This window comes from Micropterus salmoides, unplaced genomic scaffold, assembly GCF_014851395.1.
Source record: "Micropterus salmoides isolate LMB-PRFRI ecotype aquatic unplaced genomic scaffold, ASM1485139v1 Ms_hic_scaffold_2620, whole genome shotgun sequence".
Classification (NCBI taxonomy): Eukaryota; Metazoa; Chordata; class Actinopteri; order Centrarchiformes; family Centrarchidae; genus Micropterus; species Micropterus salmoides.
The window spans coordinates 6,102-32,513 of NW_024041841.1; the positions used below are offsets into that span (position 1 = coordinate 6,102).

The 26,412-nt window shown below is 44.0% G+C and overlaps 1 protein-coding gene across 1 annotated transcript; it reads left to right on the plus strand.

Annotated features, from left to right (window-relative positions):
* Positions 1–1,200: 1,200 nt before the first annotated feature.
* Positions 1,201–26,191, plus strand: LOC119919220 (protein bicaudal D homolog 2-like; the record flags this gene model as incomplete). Its single annotated transcript, XM_038739655.1, has 9 exons — positions 1,201–1,422; positions 10,506–10,658; positions 11,182–11,396; positions 11,488–11,728; positions 13,326–13,583; positions 13,716–13,919; positions 14,025–14,573; positions 15,359–15,510; positions 20,479–26,191. Coding segments are annotated over 9 exons (2,349 nt in total), but the record flags the coding sequence as incomplete, so codon positions are not given.
* Between the last annotated feature and the right edge of the window lie 221 nt (positions 26,192–26,412).

The window sequence follows — 26,412 nt, forward strand, 5'->3', positions numbered from 1 at the left end:
CTGTCTCCCAGTTTAGATCGTCATCGTTCCTGGAATGTGAGAGATTTTGTAGCCACCCTGCACGAGAAATGACGTCACGCGCTTCTATAACCCAGTAAACTAGTTTTTACACATTCACATATTCGCCTAAGTCCTGCAAGTAGGTCAGTTCAACTAATACAAACTTCCAGATTTTCCTTTTTCTAAAGGAATTACTGGGATTAATATGATACGCGGTCAAACAGAGAAAATCCTGCAGCAGCCAGTCACGTGCAGATGTAAGGGGGTAGCAAGTCAGAGGGAAAAGAGAATGCATTGCAGCTGCAAACAAGGTCAGATTCAGCGCCTCAGGTGATTTCAGATTACTGCCTGCACTCGAGCTGTGAGGCTAGATGAGAATCAGATCACTGGTGGTTACAGGATTGGAAATTAAATCTGTAATCAGAAGGATGATTATGTTGAGAAGGGAGAGAGTAGCCTAACCTACATTCTGCTGCAGTAAGATTTCTGTCTGTCTCGATGTTCATATTTTGCTTTTTACAGGCCATTATCAAATTAAGGCTAAAATTAAGGCAGCACCAATAATAGTGGAGCAGTCTTTTATATTGCACAGTCAAACTACATGACTGTTCTCAGCCTTTCAACGGAGAATATCCCCCTATAGAAGGTAGAAGCCTTAGCTTATATGTCTTCCATAGTTATTTAATCTTCATAAACTTCATCCCCCTCAGGCAATCCGTAAAAATCAAATAATATCTGCTGACCTTCCCGTACTCTACTATGATCCCCTAAGGTATTAAGAGCATTAGAATACAGGCTTCTCATGATCTCCCAGACACTAGTCCATTTGCTCTACTTTTCCTGTTTGGTTTTTCCATCTGTGGAGTCACTGCGGAGCACGTGCAGGGGAGGCCAGCGTCCTGCGGGTAGGGGAGGGAGAGATGGGGGAACAAGGGGGAAGACGGGATGATGCAGTCCAGATGGAGCCTAACTGATTATCTCTACGGGGCAACGGCAGTATTTTGGGAGGTTTTTGAGCCCCAGTCCTCAGCTAAACCACAGTGGAAGAGATTAGTTCCACTGTAAAATGGCTGAATCATAAAGCAAACTGTGACGATCCTGATATTTAAAATTATATTGCTAAATAGTATTAGCAACAAATCATCCCATATTTTCTAACACTATAGCTTCTAACCAAGAGCTCTTTTCCTCCTTTGACTGTATCTCCAGGCCTTTGGACAAGCCTACTCCAACCACAGGAAGGTGGCAGCGGATGGGGAGAGCCGCGAGGAGTCTCTTATCCAGGAGTCAGCCTGTAAGGAGGCCTACTATGAGCAGAGGGTCCTGGAGCTGCAGACTGAGCTCCGCCAGACACGCAACATCCTCACCAATACCCAGTCTGAGAATGAACGCCTGAACAGCATCACCCAAGAGATGAGAGAGGTAAGAGTGGCGGAAACACAACCAGAATTATAACAGAATCATACCTGGAAGGGGTTACACTTTAATCTATTCAATTCGGTCAGCTGGATATGTATCTTAGGATGCTACTATCACACGCTGCACATATGATGTTTGACTGGGTGAAGTCACTTCAAAGAGTATTACTGTTCATCTGAAGACACTGTATTCTGGTGGTCTTTTCCCTACGTCAATACTTTGAATGTGAACTCTCTTCTAAGTTGAAGCAGAGTTGTGTCTGCTCTCCTTTGAGAACAACAGTGTTTATTGATACTATCGTCTGATGCTATTTATCTGTCTGAAGCTGTAGAATGCGCATATTATATATATATATATATGCATATGTAGCAACAAATATTCATCACTGATCAATTTCAAACCCTGTGTTGTATAGCCCAGGAGGAAGCTGGGGGCATACAGCTTTTTACTTTTTATTGGGTGCAAAGAATAGAGTTCCAGAGTTGTCCTCCGGTCCAAAGTCTGTAGGGCAAGATGGAGTGCTGCAAAATCACTGCACCTACAACCAGTTGTAGGTGCAGACTCTGATACTTTCAGTATTGCTGTGCAAGTCATTATTACTTTGGGTGTGATTGCACAGTCAATGACTGGTGTGTTTTGGACTTGCTAAGACGAGACTAATGAGACTGTAATAACTGTAGGACAGAGACTAGGCTGGTTGAAGCCTGCCGTGATGTCCTCCACCCGTTCTCCTGCAGGGTGGAGTTATAATTACAGAAAGAAGAAAAACACTGAGGCCATGGGAAGCATGCTCTGTTACAAATATGGCATGATCCTACATGAATAATTAATAAATTAATATCTTAAATTTGTGTGAACCGTTGCATGACAATGGTGCCTAACCTGTTGCCCCAGCTGTGGCATTAGTGACATGCGTCATCATAGAAACTCACCTCAGACAAGACCAGACTTCTATCAACCGAAATCTGTTTTGCAGAAGCACGACTAAGCCATTTCTCTAAATCGGAGCATAACCTTTACACATTCCAGTGAACAATTTCATACCCTACTCTCTTAAGCTTCCCAAACTATCATAATATGAATCTTTATTGTCTGTGCCCTACTTTGGACAATGTCTGACCTCTTCACTGCTTCTATTTACATATACTCACGGCTAATTGACCTCATTCGAAGAGACAGTGCAGTGAGTGCAGAGCGTGGATTTTGTCTTTGCCCATGGCCATGCTTGTGTGATGTTGTGTGATGATCAGGAGATTGAATTAACGGGAGAGCGGTACAGGTTGAAATCACACTGACTGAGAGATGTAGGAAGCTTTGAGGATGCCTGTTTGACACAGAGACAGGGAGACATAAAGGGATAGAAAGCGATGACAGGAGGGCAGAGGAAGCCTCTCACTAGAATGATAAAGAGGGGGGTTTAAAATAGCAGCTTGTTTTAGGGTTTGCCTATATTAGGAGAGAAGGAACAGACTACTAATTAAGCTTGATTTATTTGACACTTAGCTCTAGCTCGGTACATCACATATTTTTCTGGTCTCTCCATTCTTCCCGTGCTGGTAGTTAAACCCATCTTGGAAATCTTTTCACAGCAGATTTAGCTGATCCACTGTTGTGCAGGTCAAGTTGTACCAGTGTAATTGTGACAGGGAGGGGTTAAAAAGGGGCTCCCTTCCTGAGTGAGTCTTTGGCAGACGGCTGCAAGTTACACTGCTTTTTTTCTGTGAGTCACTGCTTGAGACAGATGTTAGCAGCATTTCTTACTCAGATTAGTAAAGAGGACTTAAAAATGGCATGTCCCTCACAACAACTTAAGTTCCAGAAAGCTCCAAATTCCACTATAATTAGGTCAGCTGCTGCTCAGCTCTGCATCTGAGTTGGTATAAGTTGGGCATTATGGAAGCCAGATGTGTCTCCAGGCGTGTTTTTGAAACAGAACATGGGTTCCCCTGTATAAAACTTTACTCCCTGAGTCAACTTAAACATGATTACTTTCTACAAAGATATGCCTCATAAATCCTCCACCTAGGGTGGTTTACTTATGTATTTAACATAAAATTTGAGAGTAAAGGGAATACAGTGTTTGCTGAATATCTAATCTGCAGCTTTGGTGACACTGGTGTTGCACTGGTGGCCTGCATGATGGCCTTTCTGCAGGTGCCATTCCTATTATATTCCTATTCCTGGCGCCATGGGCCCCAGCCAGCTCTAATTGGCTAGATAAAAGGGGCTGGAGTGTAAATTGCCCCATGTATGGGAGATAATGACACCCTTCTAATGGTACTTCTGTGGGTACTAAGAGGAGTGTGTGTGGCAGGCAAATGGAGGGAGCCTGGGCACTGAGGCTGGCATTGTGACCAGACTGACAAGACTGAAAGAGGCCTTTGTCTCCTGGGTTTCAAATTAGCCCAATAGCTTAGTCAGGGCGAGAGCGTGGGGGGGGGGGTTCTGGGACGGCTAGTCCTATTGAGTCAGGAGGATGATTGAATAACTTAATTTTGTCATGGAATGCAACTGACAGTTGAAACTGTTGCCTACAAGTTTCCTCTGTAAAGTTAAGATGTATTTGGGATGTTAGCTTTCGTGGCATCAGTACAGTTGAAAGAAGGCTTGAGAAAAGGCTTACAAAATGTAATTTGACTATGTGTGGTTCACAAATCAGTCACTAGACAACGTCATCATTCTAACATTCAACAGATCTGGAAGCTTCACTCAGTGTAAAATGGCTTTTGTTTCTGCACAGGCCAGTCCATTCACAACCATTTAGTTACAGCATTTCATCCAGATACTTCCATCACATTTAAACCTCCCAGGCAGTCTCTCATGCCAAAGACTCGAATGTTCCCCCCAAGCACCGATAAGACCTATTTCACTGCTACAGTGCAGACTACAGGATTAAACCTCCACAAAGAGCCAGTAACATTGTAAGGAGGCGCGCTCTAATAGGCATGACTTCATTAAATTCAATCTCATGTCTTGAGAGGAATGTGCCTAGTGATGGCTGCCATTATCCTTACAGAATGGGAAAATTAGCAAGCAGAGCCTAAGATAAAAACGCTGAGAAATCTTTCTTAGTGCATTTCAGTCTGCTCTCTATTCACACTCACAAAAAATCTAATGTGAGTCCACCTCAGCATCCCCACACGATTGCTTGCTGTACTTCTTTTTTCTACATTTGCATCACTTTGGATGCTGTATTGACGCAGTAACTGTTGTCTCCCCTCCATTTAGGAACAACTGTCCTCCTGAAATAATTCATTTGCTCTTACCATTTTTCCCTCACAGACACACAAAATTATGGTTTTGTGGGTATGTTTAACATGTGAACGTAGAACCCATTCTAATGTTAAACATGATTGGTTTTCATCAACACAGTGGATGGAGCTGTCAGACATTAAACTGCCACCTTTAATTTGTTTCAATTGGCTGGATTAAACACCTGTCAGAGAAGTGGGGGATTGAGAGAGGGAGGTATCTGCCTTGATGGGATGAGTTTAAAAGGACGTGCGAGGGCAGAAGTTTAAGCTCACTGCGAGGAAGGCCTTTGTTGTTGCAATTAGAAGAAATTGGGTAGGTTTTGAGTGGCAGAATAGTGGAGCAGATGGACACGAGAGCAGAATTCCAGTTGTCACCTTGATTATTGAAAGGTCAAAATTGACTGGTGGAGAGATCCAAGGAGGTATGCTCTTTGTTCCCTGTTATTATTGTCTGACGTGAGGCTAATGTAAGAAGACTCTGGGGTGTGGATGTTGACTGCCTCATGCCTCTTCAGTTTCCATATTTGCACCAGCCATTGCTACTACTGCTGTCATGGGTGACATATAACCTACTCTAAAGCCTCCAGATGTTATCTGGCCACAGCACCCAACCTCGCCTAATCTCGCTCCCACATCGGCTAACTGCGCCATGCGCCGAATGTCTCACAAATTGATTGGTATTTTTAGCCCCTAAGAGGAGTGCGTCTCTAAAATACTTTTAGAAGATTTGCCATTGATCCTTAATAATGTTTGTGTTATGGTATCAGCTTTAAAGAAGCACTGAAAGTGTGTCATTCTTGATTTAAGCCCCTGGCTCACAGCACCAAAGAGGTTTTCCATGCCGGATCAATGGATCCTAATAAATCAACAGCGCACATACAAACAGGCCTACACATTCACTTAGACTAATGGGTGCAAACATGCTCACGTGTACATTTCTCCCCTCTCATCCAAATGACCTCAAAATCAGTTATTCACTGTTAAGTGCCTGCAGAGACACTTTCACCCTGTGGGCTTCTCAACAGTCACACACTGGGCAATGTACTGTCAGCCACGCACTCACAAAGTTCCTTTCTCTATTTACTTTTTAATTGTCTCATTGAAAAGTGCGACCTCGACTGTGTTTTCTCTCTATAATGGAGTCTGGGCTGAATAGAATGACAACTGCTTGCAGCAAAGAGGACGATAAAAGCAGATCTTCTTTCACCCACATTCTCGACTCTGACAGTAGCAATAGGCCCCTGAGCTTCATTATTCCTTTGCTCTGTCTAAAGCAATACTGGGGGGTTGAGCTGTACTGCGTCTGTGATTCATTTATCATATCTCCGGAAGGTAATCCTGGCATGGGCTCAGCTTGGCAGAGTCAGATTTAACTCGGACTGACGTGACCTTGACGTGCTGCAGAGCCTACAGGACGGATAAAGTTTTTTTCAAAAGTGCTTTCTGGAGCACAATATCACTAGAGATCTACAAGCAGAAGTGAACATGGCTGTCCCGGTTCACGTCTGATAGATAGATATGATGGATAACTAAAGCTCAGAATGTGGAAGGAATTCAGCTGTAACTGATGCATGTCCTTTAAAAGCACACTGACACACTCAGAGGAGAGAGGGGAGGTGGGGGTTGGGAAAAATGAGAGCAGTGATGTTGGTGAAATGGATGTCTGTGGTGTTAGAAAGAGGGGAAAAAAGCCGTATTGACCTGCACGTGGTGCCATACCATCTGGGAATCCCTCTGCACTTTGTAGGAATAGTCAAAAATCTTTACTGAAGTGCAAAGTCAGCAGGATGGAGAGTGAAATGGAGGTCAGTGAACTGAGAATGCAAGACAGAAAGGCAGAAAGACAATGAAATATATATATTTATATTGAGCCTGTCTGTGCTGTTATATGAATAATACAGTCTTGTGCCATCTGGGAGGCTAGGCAGCACTTTCAAGGAAACCAAACCTGGGCTGCAGCTAACGATGATTTTAGTATTCGAAGCTTCTATAGCTTATTTCAACGATTCATCGATGCATCGTTTAAGAAGTACTTTTGCTTGGCGGGGGGCTGGAGGTGAGTTAAAAGGTGCAGCTCCCCGACACCCTGTTAACTCCTGACTGTGAGGTTACAATTCACGGCCCAAAAAGGAGAACAACAAACACGTGTGCACATTTTCAGCTGAGGACTGCAGCTTACTTTGGCTTCAGCTCAATAATCAATCAATGATTTCAGTTAAATCCTAAAGTTGCTGTTACTGTTACCTTGTCTGTGGTCCGCTGGCAGAACACCGGCTGCTTTCTGATCAGCTGCCGTTGTGCTGTTGCCGAGGCGACATAAGTTTCGTTTCACGGTGGACGGGCGGTAACATTACAGAGTTGTTTTCTTTAGTTTGAAATAATCCCATATTTTCTTCTCCACACTTTCTTCTTTGTCCCTCGCTATTTTCTCTCTCTTCCTCCACTTTGCAAACAGCTCCAATATAATCACGTCATGTTCACAGCGTAAGCACGATGTGCGACAGTAATAAATGTCCGTGCGAAACACTGTCCTGTACAGTTGTATGGATTAAACGAAGCATCAATGCAAAGAATTTGTGTCGAAGCATTTTATGAATCGATTTTATCGATTGAATCGTTTCAGACCTAAACAAAATCAGTGGGTAAGAAGCTAGTAAATATGGATTTTGCAGAAATGCAAGCTGGCTAATCTAGAGTTATTAAGAGCAGAGAGCAGGGTCTTTAACAAAGCATTAAAACATTCCTAATCTACAGTTTTGTCAAGCCTGAAACTTTGCCACCGTGGCTTGCTGTGTGATGGAGCTATTTCCCATAGAAGTAGAGGTTATAGCGGCTCAAACACATTGAGCAATTACTCAGAGCTTTAGTGAGATTTAAGCAGGCTCAGCTCCACTGTGCTGTCAAAAGCAGTTTAATGGTGAAGAAGAAAGCTTCAGAGTTGAAAGTAAAAGAGTCAATACAGTGCAGCACGATGAACCAGAGACGGTTCATTAGAGCAAAACTATTGCTTTATCATGCATATACACACGCATGCCCTGGTCCTCACTATGTTTTTTAAACATCATGCCTATCCTGTAGGTTTATGGTATGGCTGTGCACCTTTGTGTTTTTATTGCCACCCACATTGCAAGGAAGTGATACATTTGTCTGTATGTGTGTGGGGTGTGGGCGTATTCACGCAGCTGTCCAGACGTCACCTGTAGTGACAGCAGGCAGGGGGTGATCACTTACCACACATAAGCCTGTGGTAAATGAAGGCTTCGCCCTGACAAGCTTCCTATTGGTGGCGCCGTCAAGATATCACACCCCGGGCTCTCACCAGAAACCCCCCCCCAAAACACACAAAGACAGATTGTCAAAATCTAAATGTGTGACAAATATTCCCAGGAGAGACGTGTGCTCCTTGTATGATTACATGTTATTCACACAGGGATGGGAATAGTCACTGCAAACCTTGACTTTTACTCAAATCAAATTCTGTCAGGCAGCAGGGTAATGTAAACCCCCCACATTGGGGCTCAGGGTAGCAGAGGATGTGGAAGCAAGTTGAAAGGTCAAGGGCCTTGTATGCATTGTAATCAGATTGAAGGAGGACCTTAATCAGATTCAGTGGTGTTCTGTATTCATCGGGACCAAACAGCAACGACCCTCCAGCTGAGGTGCAATACCCTGTCCTGGAAAAGATCTGAACATCCAGCTGGCGCAGCTTTGTTAAAAACAAGAGATTACTGCAGCGATGGGATGATTTTGATGAAGGTCTTTATGAAATAATTGTCTACATGTTATGCTACAAGAGAATCTACAAATGGGTTGACTGATTACAGCTCTTTTTTTTTTTTTTTTTTTTTTTTTTTTTTTGCTTTAATTCAGTTTCTCTTCAGTCAGGACCTCTGGATGGAGGCTTAGTGGTAGGACCGATCTGTATTGTAAGCTTATGCATTAATGCAGTAATGCACCAACATCAGGGCTTTTGCACAGCAAACACCCACGCTCATTAGACATGCGCAAAACTCCGATGAATATTAATGCACCTTCAAACGTCAGCCTCAGCTCAGCTCTGCACATAGTGATTAATTATTACACAGAGCAAACGAGGAGCATGTACACATCAGTGGAGATTTAACATCATTTTTGTCAGTGAATGCTTCTCCAAATAAGCAAATAAATTCAAATTACAATGAGTGACAAAAACAAAAGTTTTTTGTTGCGTGATAGTCCCTTCAGTCACATTAGATATTTTATATAGTGTGGGACTGGGGAATTGCTTTTTAATCGGGTCTGAGCACTCCACTGTCAAACCAATGATTTTCTAGTTACTAAAAGGTGTTGCTAACTAACTGTCACCACCCATCTTATTACCCACTCTTATTTCATGCACTATGTTACTGCTGTGGATTCAGTCGCAAGGCTGTGGTGATATAGGACTGACTTCCTGTAGTCGTTGAAGTGATCCAAGAGCAGGGATTGTGACGTGACCACATGGTGACAGTGTGAGAGGAAGGGGCCACCTGGAAAGGTATTGGGAGGCTAATTGTCTCTCTTGGTATTAGGTTATCTCTGCCAACTCTCCTGAGAGAAAGACATGCATCAGACACACACACACATGCAAATCCTAACCATGACACCAGACACTGACTGCTATTCTTCTCTTACTATCTCACACACGTAAATATACACGTTCAGCACCTGCTCAGGAGGTAACAACACTAGTGCGCGCTCTCTCTCTCTCTCTCTCTCTCTCTCTCTCTCTCTCTCTCTCTCTCTCTCTCTCTCTCTCTCTCTCTCCTCTCTCTCTCTCTCTCTCTCTCTCTCTCTCTCTCCTCTCTCTCTCTCTCTCTCTCTCTCTCTCTCTCTCTCTCTCTCTCTCTCTCTCTCTCTCTCTCTCTCTCTCTCTCTCTCTCTCTCTGTGTGTGTGTGTGGATTGAAGTTTTACCATCAAATTCATCTCTGGCTTTCACATGAACGTTCAAGCAGCCCCCCACCCCTCACATTACATACACGTATGTGCATGTTCGTTTATTTAGTTCAAAGACGTTCAGTAAGTATCCCCTTACTTCAGAGCTTTAATCTGTTATTTCTCTAAGAGCTGCCAGCTAAGGTGTCCCCTACCCAGATGTCCTGTGGGGATCTTGTGTTTTGGGATGGGCCAGTCAGCAAGGGAAGGAGGACAGTGCAAATTTTGAAAGGAGAGGATGGAGGGTTAAACAGGTAGGGAGGTAGGGAGACAGGTGGCAGTAGGGATCCTTCTGGCTTTCAGTTTGTGTCAGTGTCTTCAAGTGGGGGAAGGGCATGTATCTTACCTCTCTAACCTTTGTATAATTATTGATGCCTTTCCTGAGCAGCAGGAGAGAGCCAGCTCTACAGATAATTGCAAACACTAGTACTAACTTGTAACAACTGACACTTTTTACACAGCAACTGATTTTTACAGTGCTGATGAGTTATTAATATCCAGAGAACCAAGCCTAATAACTCTTTTAGAAAATTTGTCACCATGAGAGAGATAAGTAGGCCAGTCTCTTGACTCTTGGTGCCATCAGAGCTGGCAGGCGGGCACACTTGTGGCCCACTGCCCGGAGGGACACCTGGCACCTTCTTCTCAAACACCGTGAGGCACACACCAAGCACACACACACGATGTGTTTGGCCAGATGGGAGCCCGGTCTTATCTAGCAAGATTTAGAGTGTTAACGAGCCAGTGTGACACAAAACGTTACACTAAAGCCACAACATCCAATCAGTGTCCCTCCCACAGTCAAACAAGATTGAAATAGTGGTCATTGACAGCTCTTCCTCCTTTCTCTCTGTCTATACCTTGTTTGGCCCTTTCAGAACAGCCAGATGGTGGAGCTCCAGAGGAATCAGCTGCGTGATGACATCAAGGAGTACAAGTTCCTCGAGGCTCGTCTGCTGCAGGACTACACTGAGCTGGAGGAGGAGAACATCTCGCTGCAGAAGCAGGTCTCCATGCTCAAGCAGAGCCAGGTGAGGATGGAGCCATACTAAGCTCTACATGTGCAAAGTTTGAATCAGTGAGAGTAGTGGGGTTGCAGCTTAAAAATAAGAAGAGAATAAGAGTATAAATAAAGGGGAGAACATTCCCTTCATGGTAAATTGCTTTGGCTGGGTATCATCATGCAGTCTTGTTAGTTAGGCTTAATTAAACTGGTAGTTTCAGGCACCAGTACTATACCACCTCTCGCAAATCAGCTTTCAGTCTCTTTTTTTGCATTGATTACACTCCCAAAAAGCACAGGCACTTTTAATATTCAGATTTAATTAAGATAATAAAAGCACCCCCTGATACAGCAAAGAGATAAGCAGCTGCCTTTGTTTTTTCAAATGCCTAGAGCTGCTCTCTGGTTATACAAGTGTTTAACAGCTTTGCTTCATCACATCAGATATCGTAACAAAGACAAACTACAGCAAAGACTGCTGCATCTAGTTCTATTTATTTCTCTGTGAGTGCGGAACTCATTAAAGGTGTTCCCTCTGCTTCCTTGCCCAGGTGGAGTTTGAGGGTTTGAAGCATGAGATCCGTCGTCTAGAGGAGGATACTCAGTTCCTTAACAGCCAGCTGGAGGATGCCATCCGACTGAAAGAGATCGCTGAGCGTCAGCTAGGTGAGGCCCTAGAGACCATCAAGACTGAGCGTGAGCTGAAAGCTTCCCTGAGGAAAGAGCTCTCCCACTACATGAGCATTGGGGACACTCTGTATCACAGGTAAAAAGAACACAAACCAGGTACTCACAGGCCACACCATATACTGGAAAGAATGCTAACTCACACGCTGTTCCCACCTTTTGTCCCTCAGCCCTCTTAGCATTTCTCTGGATGGTCTCAAGTTCAGTGACGATGCCGAACCTAACAACGACGAGGCTCTCCAAGGATACGAAAATGGCTTCACCAAACTGGCCAACGCCATCACCTACGACAACTGCATCTCCACGCCGAAGAAGGAAGAGCTGTTCCACCCTGCACCCAGCCTTGTGGATGACCTGCTGAGCGAACTTAACATCTCAGAGATCCAGAAGCTCAAACAGCAGCTAATGCAGGTTTGTTCTTTACCACCTCGGGAGGCGAAAAACATAGTTTGTCCATTATTAGTAAAAGAAAAGCCCAGTTTTAGTGAATAATAACACTATAGTTTTATTCATTGAGGAGAGTCCATAGCAGGCTCCTTTAGATTTTCCTTGATATATTGGTGAGATGTCTTCGTCTTTAATATGATTTATCAAACCTTGAAAATACTGTGTTGTCATCCAAACAAACTTGATTGGCAGTACTTACCACAAAATAACTCAAGACAGCAGGACTATGTATTTGAGTAGGTTGGAGGTGTGTCTGATCCTGACCCAGGAGGCTGCAGGGATCTAAATCCCATTCTAGCAGAGTTAATCCAGGGAGACGCACACACCCTTCAGGCTCCGCTGGGCTGCGAGGCAGCGGGTGGTGGCACCAGTGAACCTGCCATCTGCTTGCTCATCACCCCATGAGTCCAGGGCCAAGCCTGATTGGGCACCATGGTTACCAGAACGGACTGGGAAACTGTGGATAATGATTGTTTTGAAGTCTATGGGATTAAGGATTTTTTTTTCATCAATCATAAACACAGTTGCTAGATTAATGTGTGAACTACAAGTTACCTCAATACCGCCCTGCTATGGGCACTGTTCTGGTTCTCAACCTGCCCATTGTGGGAAATGTGGCGGTCTGTGACAAAGCGCTGTGTTTGATACAACACAGCGGTACGTCGTCCTGCCTGCTGAAGCATCCTGCCAGGTCATTCCACAGATTCCAGGCAGGAATCGGAGAAGAGGAAACAAAAAGGACCCTCTAGGGATTTATGTCCACTTTTGCTCTCCTACCGTATCTCATTCTATTGATTAAGTATTCAATGATCAATCCCAGACATCCGCTCCTCGGTTATCACCCTATTAGTCTCTGGCAATTTATAGCAACATCCAATATGGATTCTGCAGGAGTATGATTGGCAGTGTTTGTGTTAGCTGCCTACAACCCCCCTTCCAAATTTAAGTAATGTTGTATGTGTAATACAAGTAATGTGGTATGTAAATATATGAGAGCATCAGTGTGAGCATTGACTTACTTAAATTATGCAGTTTTTTTTATCTGATAGTTTCATGCTTTCATTCTTTGTATTTTGATATGTGATATAGAGGAATGTTAAGTAGACTGTTACTCAACATGGCAAGCCACCTTCAAAATTTCCATCTCTTTTTAAAGTTATACATTCTACACTAATAAAAATTGTAAGCAGGTGAGCATGACCGTGATACTTGTATTATTTACAGATCAGCTTCTGAAATAGCTCAGTGCTTATATCAGCACAACTGTGTGCATGTGTGTAAGACAACCCGCCCAGCGCTGAGCTGAACCCAATCCAGTAAATTGTCAAGGTCATCCTGACTCTGATGCCGAGCTACTGGGCAATGAGCCTCGCATACCTTGGTAACACAAGCCTGATAGTGGGCAGGGGTTCCACATGACAGATAATCCACTTATTTAAGATGATCCCTTTTCAAAGCAGGAATCGGTCACATCACCAAGTTACCAAGAAATGAAAATGTGATTACAGACATATAGTATGATGACCTCACGTCGCATTGCTCTTTATGCCTCTCTACTCAGATGGAGCGTGAGAAGGTCAACTTGCTGTCCACCCTGCAGGACTCCCAGAAACAGCTGGAGCAGGCTAACGGTGCTCTGTCAGATCATCAGGAGAAAGTCAACCGCCTCACTGAGAACCTTAACGCCATCCGCAAGCTCCAGGCCAGCAAGGAGCGCCAGTCTGCCTTGGACAATGAGAAAGAACGCGATAGCCATGAAGACGGAGACTACTACGAGGTGGACATCAATGGACCTGAGATTCTGGAGTGCAAGTACAAGGTAATTTGTAATACAAGGTAATCTTGTAATTAAGGGTGGACAGGACAAAAAGAGAACCTGTCTTACAATACATATTGTCATCATTTATACTCAGCTTTTCTATATTCTCAATTATTGATCTTGCCTTGCTAGGTTGCTGTGTCTGAGGCGGGAGAGCTGAAGGAGGAACTGAAGACTCTGAAGACCGAATACCAGGCCTGTCAGTCACGTTACGAAGAGGAGCGCAGCCGTCTGGAGAACGATGTCAGAACACTGGGAGACAAGCTGGCAACTCTGGAGAAGACAAGTCATTCAGATAGAGAAGAGAAGGCTAAGCTAGAAAAGGAGCTACGCAAAGTGAGATGTTGCTCTTTATATTAACATTCTGATAAATGGTTGATATGGTGGTGATATGGTTTTAATACATTTTACTAACTGACGCATTTCTCTCTGTGTCCTCAGTTAAGCGACGTGGCAGGCGAGTCCCAGGGCAGTCTGAGTGTGGCACAGGACGAGCTGGTCACCTTCAGTGAAGAACTGGCCACCCTCTACAACCACGTCTGCATGTGCAACAACGAGACCCCCAACCGCGTCATGCTTGACTTCTACAAGGAGGGCAAGGGCGGTCGGAGTAGCCCAGAGGGCCGTGGCCGGCGCTCTCCCATTTTGCTCACCAAGGGCCTCTTCCCGGAGCCTGGTAAGAACGACCTAAGCGACGGAGCACCTTCACCAGTCTCTTCACTGCCTTCTCCTGTGTCTGACCACCGCCGCGAGCCCATGAACATCTACAATCTGGTGGCCATCATCAGGGACCAGATCAAGCACCTGCAGCTGGCTGTGGACCGCACCACAGAGCTGTCGCGCCAGAGGGTGGCCTCCCTGGAGCTAGGCACTGTGGCCGACAAGGACAAGGAAGCCTGCATGCAGGAGATCCTCAAACTGAAATCCCTGCTCAGCACCAAGAGGGAACAGATTGCAACCCTGAGGACTGTCCTAAAGGCCAACAAGCAGGTTGGTTAATTTGTTTTTGTCTTTTATATGCTTAGAATGTCTGTTTAACTAACTGGGTGCCACTCCCAAACATTTGTCAGTTTTCCTTGAAAGACAGAATCAGAAGAAGAGGGTGTCAGCTATTTCAGGTCAATTCAGCTGTTGCAACAAATGCGTTGCAGAAAAGATCTATAACAAACACTGGTGGAGTCAGCTGTCCAGAGTATCTGTGTGGTTGGGATGAGAGAACAGCCCTTTAAAGCACAAAGAACCGTGACACAGAGATGCAGTGTGTAAGCAGTTGCTCTGGTAGCCCTTTAAAGTGTGTGTGTGCGTGTGTGTGCGTGTGTGTGCGTGTGTGTGCGTGTGTGTGCGTGCGTGTGTGTGCGTGTGTGTGCGTGCGTGCGTGTGCGTGCGTGTGCGTGCGTGTGCGTGCGTGTGCGTGCGTGTGCGTGCGTGTGCGTGCGTGTGCGTGTGTGTGCGTGTGTGTGCGTGCGTGTGCGTGCGTGTGCGTGTGTGTGTGCGTGCGTGTGCGTGCGTGTGTGTGCGTGTGTGTGCGTGTGTGTGCGTGTGTGTGTGGTTACTCAGTGACCATTGGAACACAGACATGAAAGCCCCTCATAAACCACACAACTATGGTTTTTAAACCAGCAACTAACAATAGCAACTACAGGCTACTGGGCCTCAATGACTTGGGGTAAAAAAAATAGGTCATATTGTCCACATTAACAGACTTGCAACAGGAAATACACCCCCGGCGCCTTCCAGCTGCTCTGACCCTTTTGTTCTTCTCGTTCCACCCACAGACAGCTGAAGTTGCTCTGGCCAATCTGAAGAGCAAGTACGAGAACGAAAAGGCCATGGTGACCGAGACCATGATGAAACTGAGGAATGAGCTCAAAGCCCTAAAGGAAGACGCCGCCACCTTCTCCTCTCTCCGGGCCATGTTCGCCACACGGTGAGAAACATGCCACCTTCTGCCCAGTGGACATCACTGAAAAATATGTGTCACTCATCCCGCCTTCCAAGACTTATATCAAGCACAAAAGCATTTATCTGACATACCGTAACCTCACAAAACGTAGCCCACTTTCTATTTCCAGAGGTAATTGTCACATCAGCTGTCTTGTTTACCCATTTGGTATGGCATGATTTGCAAACAGTGCCAGCATGTGGTGCTGCTGTAGATTAGCTTGAAGAGTCAGCAGTAACACATCAGATGTGTGCTATTCTTAAAGCTACTGCTACTACTCTGTGCACCATATACAATATAATCAGGTAAGCTAAATATAAGGTTATCATCATAATCCGTGTTCACAACATGTTGGCTATGTCTCTGTGGTATTATTGTAATGTGACATATTTAAGGTGGATATTGGTTGTTTTTTTTTTTGAGAATCACGGTCAGGAAGGGATACTAGCATTGATCCGGACTATAGAGCACAGAAGGTATTTAATCTGGGTATCATTTAAATATGTCACTTAAGTAGTGTTTTCATCAGTGACTTAGTGTGTGTGTGTGTGTGTGTGTGTGTGTGTGTGTGTGTGTGTGTGTGTGCCTATGTGTGTATCAGAGGGGCCGACACACTCACTAATCCTTTCTGATTCCAAAAAGAAGCCGGTCAAAGGTTTTGCGCATAATCCCACCTCATCTTGGTCTGGATTACACATTCACCCCTCAGCACATAGTAGACTAAGTGCACACATGCTGCTTGTTTGTATATTTATTTGTGTGCATGTTGAGAAAGGTAAGAAAATGAGTGCTCGTGCACTTGTATGGGCACTTGTACGTCTTTTTAGACTTGATCCAAGTGATTCCACAGTGAATGCACAACTCACCTTTTGAGTTGCTTCTCCTCTTTTTCTTTAAGATGTTGATGCGCACTTGTACCGTAAATATAAGCTCTGGTCCAGATGGCTGCGCTGACATGCAGAGACAGTCTTTCCTTCTGCACTTAAGACTCCTCCGCAATCCACAGCAAAGCTCAAGCTGTGCAGAGGGAGGACAGGTAGAAGTGGAGGGTGGGGGACAGACAGTATAATAGAACGAAGGTGATAGAGGCTGCAGGGAATGTGTGGGCAGCTCAGCCCCCCCCCCCCCCCCCCCCCCTTACCCATGCAGTAATTCAATATCCCTCAAGTGTGCTTGCTGAAGTAACTCCATATACCTGCAGTGTCTAATCAATTAGTAACAGGAAGAGAACTCCACCGTCTACAAATGTAAGAGTGTGTGTTGTCATGGGTTTTGGCGCACTGCAGAGCCAGACGGTTAGAGGATGTAGGTGAGGCTAAATTATTTTGACCAAAGGCAACCAGGGCCAAGAGTGAACCAGATCTTGACTTTTCTTTTTACTCCCTAAGGGCCCATAATTGTTACAGCAGTGCAGGGATAGTGTGAGATCATATTTGCTGTGAAGAAGCAGAGCCATTGGGAAGTGTCTGTGTCTTTAAGCCTCTTTTGCTGGAGAGGAATAATATATTATATATAATAATATAACACATTACAACTTGCTGTTTACCGCCCGCATCAACGCTTGTGTTTTCCTCCTTGTGCACAAAGCACCTCCCCCGAGGATGATAATCTTGAGGCTCCAGTCCCACTAGTCTGTCACTGTTCTGGTGCCTATGCATGAATTACATTCTGTCTGATTATAGGACTCATGTATTGGTATGTAAATCCTGTCCTATATGGTGCAGAGTAGGGTCAGGGGACTCTTTGAGAGGCTGGGGGACTTGCCTGAGCAAGGTTTCCCACACTCCCCCCCCCCCCCCTTTTGTATCCCTGCCCCCCCCTTCCGTCCTTTCTCACTGCCAAACACGTGGTTCTCTGGTCAGGAAAAGAAAGAGAGGAAGAGGGCAGGCATTCAGTTAAAGCCCACTACAGGAGCCAAATTTGACACTCACACTTTTTTTTTTTTTTCTCCACCATAATCACCACTCTGACAGAGTCTGTAAAGGTGGATTTCTGAGATGTGGAAAACTCTCCGATACAAATGTGTGGTCTTTAACAAAGGGGAAGAAAGATGGAGTGGAGTGGGTGGAATGTGTAGGTTTTTGTGGAGCCTTTGTGCGATCTCATGTTGCGGTCTGTATGTGTCTCATAGTTCAGAATTACTTGAGATTACTGAAGTGCATTTCGTTCTCTCAGAATTTAGTTCTGAGACACACACATGGTTGAATGTTTTCCAAGTGTCTGTACGTGCCTCTCCCTCTGTTTCTGTGTGTGCCTCTTCAGCTGCAGCCTCTCTGGTGTCATGTTAACAGTAAGCTGCTGCCTCCAACATTCCTAAGACATGCCTCAACATGCTCTCAGCTCCTGCTCATATCAGCAGTCAAACCATTAGCCCAAGTCACATTTTCTCCTTCAATTTACAACCTCAATTATCCTGCTGTTCTGTTGTTACTTGTATATCCTCTCCATCATTCCTCCTTTCATTCTGTTCTTGCCCCCTCCTCCTTGCTCTCTCTATGATATCCACCATGACCAATCAAGCTCCAGACAAGACACCAGCTGAGGAAGCTGTGTGTCTTTTTGTGCTTTGAAGCATTCAACCATTTCTCCATGAATGCTGCAATAGTTGAGGTTTCCTTATGCAACCATAAATGCCCCTTGCTTACTGTTAATCACAACAAAATGCAGATAAAGTGTTTCTGTGTCAATTATGTGAATATAACTGTTCATCCTCAAAGGGCCAGCAGCCGCCTCCCGGCCCCCCTCAGCTATTGTGTCACCACATCCCATCAGCATGCCAAAAAGGACCTTATTGTATCCCCCCAGTCCCTAGAATAGACTCCTCTGTTTTTTTTTCCCGGGAAAAAGGCACTCCCTCTCACCCCCCATGCAAAAGTGGCTGAACCATCTGAAGGCGCACCAGCCCCTCCCGGGTCGTACCCCGATCTCATACTAGGTTTAATGAAGCAGCATTGATCCCTGTTGTCTGGGTGTGTGTCCCACTGGGAATCAAACTGCATACAAAAAAGGGGAGGGCATGGTTTATGTTTGTATGGTGGTCTGGCAAGGCCAGGGTTCACATGGCACACAACCACGTGCAGCACGCACCACACACAGCAAAAACATCTGCGGTTACTGGTATTCTTTGGTCTGCAATTTTGCCTTCAAGACTTCTTTTTCTTAAAACAAGAACATTATTTGCAGCTTTTAGTTTAGGCCATTCATCTTGTTCCCAGTGCAGCTTCTAAAAATAAGGCTCCATATCTTGTAACTACTGGGAAAATGACAGTTGGCGCTTGCAGACATTGACATGCAACAGATGAATTACTTATTACATAAGTAGGATTTCTGCGTTATTGTGGTCTAAAAGAGTTGGGGAGTTCCCAAATAAAGTAAATGCTTTAATACCAGCCAGAGAAAAGGGAGAAGGGTGAGGCTACCTACCAGTTTAATTATGTCAGTTTATTTTTTTGTGTGGCATTGCCGGAGGATAAGGCGGTCCTTACCGACTTAACCGACTCCGCCATTCAAAGAGGGTTGTCAGTCATTACTGGACAATGTCACTCAGATTGCAGTGTCAGCTAAAACAGAAAATAGGGACGATCAGAATGGGGAGAGAGAAAGCGATGCGGGCAGACAGCTAGTGACAGCAGCACGGAAGCGACGGAGGAAAGAAAATGCTTGAGGGGCAAGATCAGAGAGGATGTGATAGAAAGAGAGATGAATGAGAGAGCAAGGTAATGAAAAGGGGAAAAGGTTTGGCGAAGGAGAAAAGCATGAAAATTAAAGGGCAGCACAACGACAGCAGATGGCGATATGAACCCCCCACCTCAAAATCCCTTTGGGTAACCCAGTTTTTATACCTGTCTAGCCTTTGACCCACACACACACACGTACACGCATGCAAGGGTACAGGGAGACAGGTGATAATGCCGCACTGCAGCACCCAGTAATATGGAGAGGCAGGTAAACAGTCGTCATATCGTGCCATTTTGCACAGAGACGAAAGAGATGAATAGAGATAATGCAGACTCCCTTCAACTGGAAAAGTGGAGATTAGGTGTAAATAGCTACAGCTCGGAGCAATGAACTGGATTCTTCCGTCTTCATTTTTCTCCCCTGACTCCCCTCAGTCGGTTCCTCAAGTGACGCAGAAAGGATCTTCTCAGTGACCCTTAGGTTAATGCTATCATCCTGTGTGTGTGTGTGTGTGTGTGATCTATTCTTAACTTCTACCGCACATACTCCTCATATAATGTGCAGAAGCTGTAAGCTCTCTAACCTGCTCGTGAATGGCAATCATAGCATGTAGCAGCAGCCGTATAGCCCCAAAAAACATACATTTAAGTAATTATTCGGGGAGGGCAGGATGATGTTGCAGTATTCAGTTACGACATGCCATACCAAGTCAAGGCAGCTGTGGACAGTCGCTGTATCTTGTAAAATATTAGCTCAAAATACTCAAAATGAGTGTGCTGCAAGTGTTTGTGAAGTTTGGTGTAGGGGACAGAAATAGCTGATGAAATCATAAGTTAGTCATGCAGGACCCCAGCTCGTCTGATCAGGGCTGTGCCGGATGGATCAATGGCTCCACCTGGTGTTGGCAAAAAAAAACACACTCTGTAATCGGTGATTGAGGGGCATGATGAAAGTGCTTCAGTTTCAGTTGTTGTAGTCTTTGATCACCGTTGGTGTCTGTATCTCAAACATGCAAAACAGGTATGCATATCATGTATGCAGTTTTGCAATAGCTTTTAATGCAAACATAACAAGAAGCCAACTAATTCTTTCCTCCATTAAGGTATATACTATTTGGTATTATTGCAACTTAAAGTGCCCCCTTGTGGTGTGACACATGAAACCAATAATGGTGTAAAAATATCTTGCTTATAACTCATCAACTCCTGTTTGGGGTGAACAAATATGTACGTGACTTTACGGTTTTTTCTCTCTCTCTCTCTGTCACCCTTGCAGTTGTGACGAGTATGTCACTCAGCTGGATGAGATGCAGAGGCAGCTGGCTGCAGCAGAGGATGAGAAGAAGACCCTCAACTCCCTGCTGCGGATGGCCATCCAGCAGAAACTGGCCCTGACTCAGCGTCTGGAAGACCTGGAGTTCGACCACGAGCAATTCCGCCGGGGGGGCAACTCGGGCCGCACTAAGACCCGCAGCAAGGCCGCCAGCACCGCCTCCAACAACCCCCACGTAAGTCAGAGTCTCACCTGCTCTGGCTCTGGGCGCCCAGAGCACAACAATGCTATGCCCACTGGCATTCTGGGAGGCCCCGTGGTGTTTTGCAGCGAGAAGTACAAGATCTACTGCGACTGAGGTGGATGAGAAGTGCGCGGACTGCTGTGTACAGAGGGGAGGGGGCCTACGGTCCAATCCCTCCCTGCCTTAGTGTTAAAGAGCCCCACTCGCTCGCTTAGCTCCCTGGCCAGCCTGCGCTCCTCTAGGGACTGCTGTGTGACTAACCGGCTGCTCGTGTGTGCTAGTGTAAACGCTTAGGGGAATGCAGATGTATGTACAGTGTGCACTAGACGTTTGGACTGTAGTAGACATATATGGCATGTGGATTATAGGGCCCCGGTTATATTGGGGGTTTTGTGGATTATGGAGTGTCTATTCTTTCCTGTCATGGTGCTGTACGTATGATGTAAAAGGTGGCAGCTTTTGTGCTTGTTTGTTCGGGCCCCCTGAGTGTATTGCCTGGTAACAGTAACACATTGTGGGGGTGGGGACTTGGTGGCATTGGTGCTCCTTTAAGAAAAGCCCCCTTTTCTCCCCTGCCTCTCCATCCTGGTCCTCCCAGGACTGACCTGTGTCCAGCAGCCCACTGTCTAATCAGGTCACTCTTTAAGGAAAAGGAACTTGAAGAAAAATCTACTAAAATATGCAATCTCCCTCTGCTTTCTTGCTAGGGGGAGCACAGTGTTATTTTACACAGAAATTCAAAACCTCCTACATTGGTTGGCTGCTGGTTTTCTGATGGAATTGTCGGGGCAGAAAAGGAGCACCTGTACACCACAGGTGTTTATTTCAGGATCAATTTAAAAGCTGTGATGCTAGCACACCAATACAATAGGGTCAGTAGAATCGCATGGCTTTGCAGCTGAAAATGCTTTTTAACTGTTTTTCCGTTGTGGGGGCTCTACATTGTAAAAAGAGGAGTTATTTGGTGTCTGGTGAAATACAGGAGGGCTATTCCATGTGACCCATTATGTTATGATGGATTCTTTCAGAGCCATATAATAAGAGAGAAAGAAAGTTTGACAAATCGATTTCCACACCCAAATTAAGTGCACTTCAGCATAGGTGCCTCAGGTTCCTACTTCTGTTAAAAATGGATATAATGATTACTGTGAAAAGAGATACAATATAGTTTTGATCAAAGGTGATTTTTTAAATATGGAGCAAATCCTAGAAGAGCACAAATCAAAAAAGGCACCCACATGTGAATAATAAGTCTGCAAACAAAACCAACCGACCACTCGGCAAAAGTGCCTGTCGACCCCAAACACTTGATATATTTATATCTATCTGTTGACGTAAAGCCCTGTCCTTGTGTCCCACCTTGAGCTTGAGCTATCACTCTTTTCCTTCTCTCCCCCACATCTCACTTAGGGTGATCTCAAATAATTTCTGGGTGGTTATGTGACTGAAAATCCTTCCCTCATATAATTTCCTCTTTCTGTCTCTAGTCGTTTTGTCACCATAACAACCTTCTCTCTTTTAGATTGTCAGCAGCTTGCTCCCCCAGCATCACCACTCACCCTTTAACTAGAATGAGGAATTGTGGGGAAAATTGCCCTCAGAATATTTTTTGTCAGGTAATCCTCACGTATGACGTGTTCCCGATATTTGCCTGTGTGTGTGTATATGAGCGTTCGAGTGGCCCTCATGTTTGTATTATGTTTTAACCTTTGCAAATGGAATCACTCATTGCTGTTTCTTTGTTTTTTTTGGTGTGTGAGGAAAAAGCGATCGTAATGTTTTAGTATACACAATAGCTTTAACCCCTTGCAAGCTAGCATTACGCAAATAGGAAAAAAATATAAGTGGGGCTTGTGTTTAATAAATCCATGTACTGCATAAAGCTAAAGCTTACACATTAGCTTTATGATGCCAAAAGCAGGGTTGATATGAGGAAATCCTGCAAGATTTATCAAATGATGCATTTTCTACTACTAATAAGCTATATATTAAACTCTATATTCTTAATATGATCATGACCAGGTTATAATCTTGCAGGATCCTACTACAGTATTCTTTCCTCTCAACTATAAAGAGAGGGAGCTTAATTATTCCACTGAAAATGGAATATCATCAGCGGTCAACCCTGCTTGAATGTGCATCCATAAGCCACAGCGCACAGCTTGGAGACAAGGCTATCGTACACATTAAGGTAAAAAGACAACCTCCTTAGAGGTCAATCACTCTTTAAGTTTGAGATTCACCTAACTTGCAAGTGCGATATATTCTGTTTCTATCAATTTGCGCTGACTGAGAAAAGATTTTTGGGGGAGTAGAGGAGGGAGAACTACTCGATGTTGTAAACCAGCTCCTGAGAGAGGAGATAAGAAAGCCAGACATGCTGATGAAGAAATCCAGATGTCTGGCCGAGAGTTGACTCTGATACTGTGGAGAAATGAGTCCAGGGGTTTCCTGAGGGAGAAACTCCTGGTAATTGTTGGAGGAAATATAAAAAGAAACTGAAGACTGGTTGTTCAGTCAACCAGAGGACATTGATTCAAATTAGTTGAGCACCTAACCCCTCCACCTTGTATAGGCTCTGTGGAATCACTGAGCAGTAGATAGATGCCCCGGATGTGATTGTGCTAGAACCCCCTCTCCCTACATAGATGAATTCCCACTTCACTCCATCTAGTTTGAAATCAATGTCTGGCTTATCTGGTGTCATGACAACATGCCACCTAAAAAGCTCCTCCTACCTCTGCTTGCAGGCTCCTCCCACTTCACCTTTAAGTTTTACTACATATGATGCATCCATCTGATTTATAATAAGCCTGCATGTCAAAAACACAATCCATTTTTCATTAACTTGCATGGCATATGAGAAACACCCCTCTCCTTTGACCTGGGTGGTGGGATATGGCTTCAACTCTGTCCTATGAATGAAAGGTAATGGTACTGGTGAGTTATTGGCTTCCTAACTGCACCCACAGGATAATTTCTGGTGAATGCGCTTTCACATCAGCTCCTCAAAAAGCATATTGACCATGTCAGTATGATAGAAAAGCTCCTGACAACACCGGCTGCCTCAGGGCTCCTAACATGGCTTCTCTTGCTTGGACTAACTACAGCCGCCCGCAGCTTTTGTCTGTGTGGACTCCGCTGCTGACCGTGTTACCAGTCGCTCTAAATTGACAAATAATGCTAATGCTGATCTTTTTTTTTTTGTTTCTTCATTTTGCAGTAATTGCAGTAGTTCTGCACGGATGACGAAGTACCAGCACAAGGTCCTTTCTCACTGCTGATTGAGTTTGCCGAAAAGACTTAGCACTAATAGGCTATTTGGACTTGAAGACCAAAAAAAAACAAAGACAAAATGCTAAATGAAAACAATGATTTCCAGTCAAATAACTACTTACTACTTATTTCTTTTTCATGTGATGTCTAGCGGAATGACACGTGGTCTCATTTTTGCGTGCTGCTGCTGGAAGCCAATTTCTCACAGGTGCAATGAACTGATTCTGACCAGACTTTGTGATTGGCTAATCTAACCCTCCAATGATAAGCCGGGGGACATGGGGTTGTTTCTCAATGTACATCAACAAGCTGTTTTTGTCTGGGTTCATCTTTGTTTTTTGTTTTTTTTTAATCTGTGCACTTTTATTATATAGGATCATAACAGACTATTAACCTATAGGAAAGCGTGGTAGTACTATGGTTTGTGAGTAATTCAGTATAGGTTATAAAACTATAGGATTATATGTCCTCCTGAATCATCTGAAATTAAGTAACTATTTACTCTAGTAAAGGCTCCACAAACCACAGACGTACTATTATGACTTTATCCTCAAGAATTTATCCATCAAATAATCATTCTTAAATTGTTTTGTTACATCATATGTTATGCTGTTGATTTTCTTTTATGTTTGTTCTACTGCCATGTTCTATACAAAAATCCAGGGTGATCAAATTCTGGGGTTTTTTCATGTATTTATTATTCCTAGGAATAGTTCAGAATAACACGATGAAACTTGACAACGCTCTGACTCAAATAGGTAAGTTGTGTTTTGGGAAAAATTTGAGCGATATGATATGCTTTTCCTAGCTTCTTACCGAGGGCGTTCCACTGAAACGGGATCACTGGCTTTCAGAATTCTCTGCAAGTGCAACGATTAAATTCCAAATTGGAATTGTTTCATTCTCTCTTTGTTTATCGTGCCAAATCTTGGTACACCGTTTAGGTTGAAAAGAATCAAGACTCGGAAATTAAGACAAGCCGTCACTGAGGAAGAGGTAGTGCGGGGCCATGGCTCTCCGTTTGAGTGCCGGGGTTTTGTTTTTTGTTTTGTTTAGTTCTTCGTTTCTGACCAGTAGTGCCTTTCATTGTTTCAAGGGAGAATCATAGTACAAGTATTTTATGTTTTCGTTTTTTTATAGGTAAGGACTTAGGGTTCAAAATTGTGAGCAGCAATAAGTGCAAAGGGAATTTTCCCCTGTCTGCATGAGTGAGATGATAGTTTTAAAAATTAGCTCAATAAAACTGAAATTGTATTGAATTCTGCAGGTCAGTGATCCATTCAATAAATTCAGGGGTATTAAGAAATTGTTGTTTTTTTATCAAACGTTGGGAACCAAAAGAAATCCCTTTGGCCTCCTGTTATTGAACAAAATGCTCCAAGCATCTGTAATGTTTTGGGGTAGATCGGTGTACTATTGGAAACATCTACGTATCTCTAGCATTGTTTGGTGAAGGTAATGTGATATCAATAGTATTGTTGAAAAAATGTGCAGAGAGCGCATTTTATCTTTCTTTTTGTCCAGTTTGAGTTTTGTTTGTTGTTTTTTTATTCTTTTTTTTTACATCATCTTTGAGCATTATGTTTTCAGGAAACAGAAAACAAAATAAGCATCAACAAGCTTGAATAGTGCCATTACAGCCAATGCTTGTTTGTTGAGGCGTAAAAGTTACCAATATGGATGAGAAGCTAAAAAAAGTGCAATTCAGATACTGTTATACATTAAAAAAAAGGAACAAAGTTTTCTGTTTGCTGGAAGCGATAGCATTGTGATAATAAAATTAGCTGTGCAAACTTTATATTGTCATATTGTGTTTCAGTATTGATCCATAATAAGAGTTTGATATCTTTATATGAAATAATGACTTCACCTGTATGTTGGTATTTATTTGAATTGTCATGCAGTACTGTATTCTTATCAATAATGTGCATTATGATTAGTGGCATATTGATTACAGCTAAATGTCATATGCATGTTTTTCAGTCATGGGACCTTTACACAGAATTGAAAACAAACGTAAACTTTTGTCAGGGTGTTAAAAATATTGGGGGAATAAAAGAAAAGAGTTAAGTCTGATGTATTACTGCTGAACTAACCCTTTGAAAGTGTTTTGTTTGTTTTCCAGTAGAGAGGCGGTATGTCTGTGTAAAGGTAGTCATACTGGCTAAAATCAATAAATGTGACTTAAGTTTCAAAGTGTTTCAGTGATGTTATTTATAGCTCCTCCACGGCAGCAGCAAATGAAGGGTTAAACAGGGGAGTATATGTTCTGCAGCCCTGGTATCTCCTCAGAGTGTTCCCAGCTGGAAGCAAGTGGCAGGGTAACTTCCCAGCTGTCTGAGCGGCTCCAGGACATGATCGCATTTCACACAATGCACAAAAACACTTCCACCCACCCACCCACTGCCCTCAAGCCT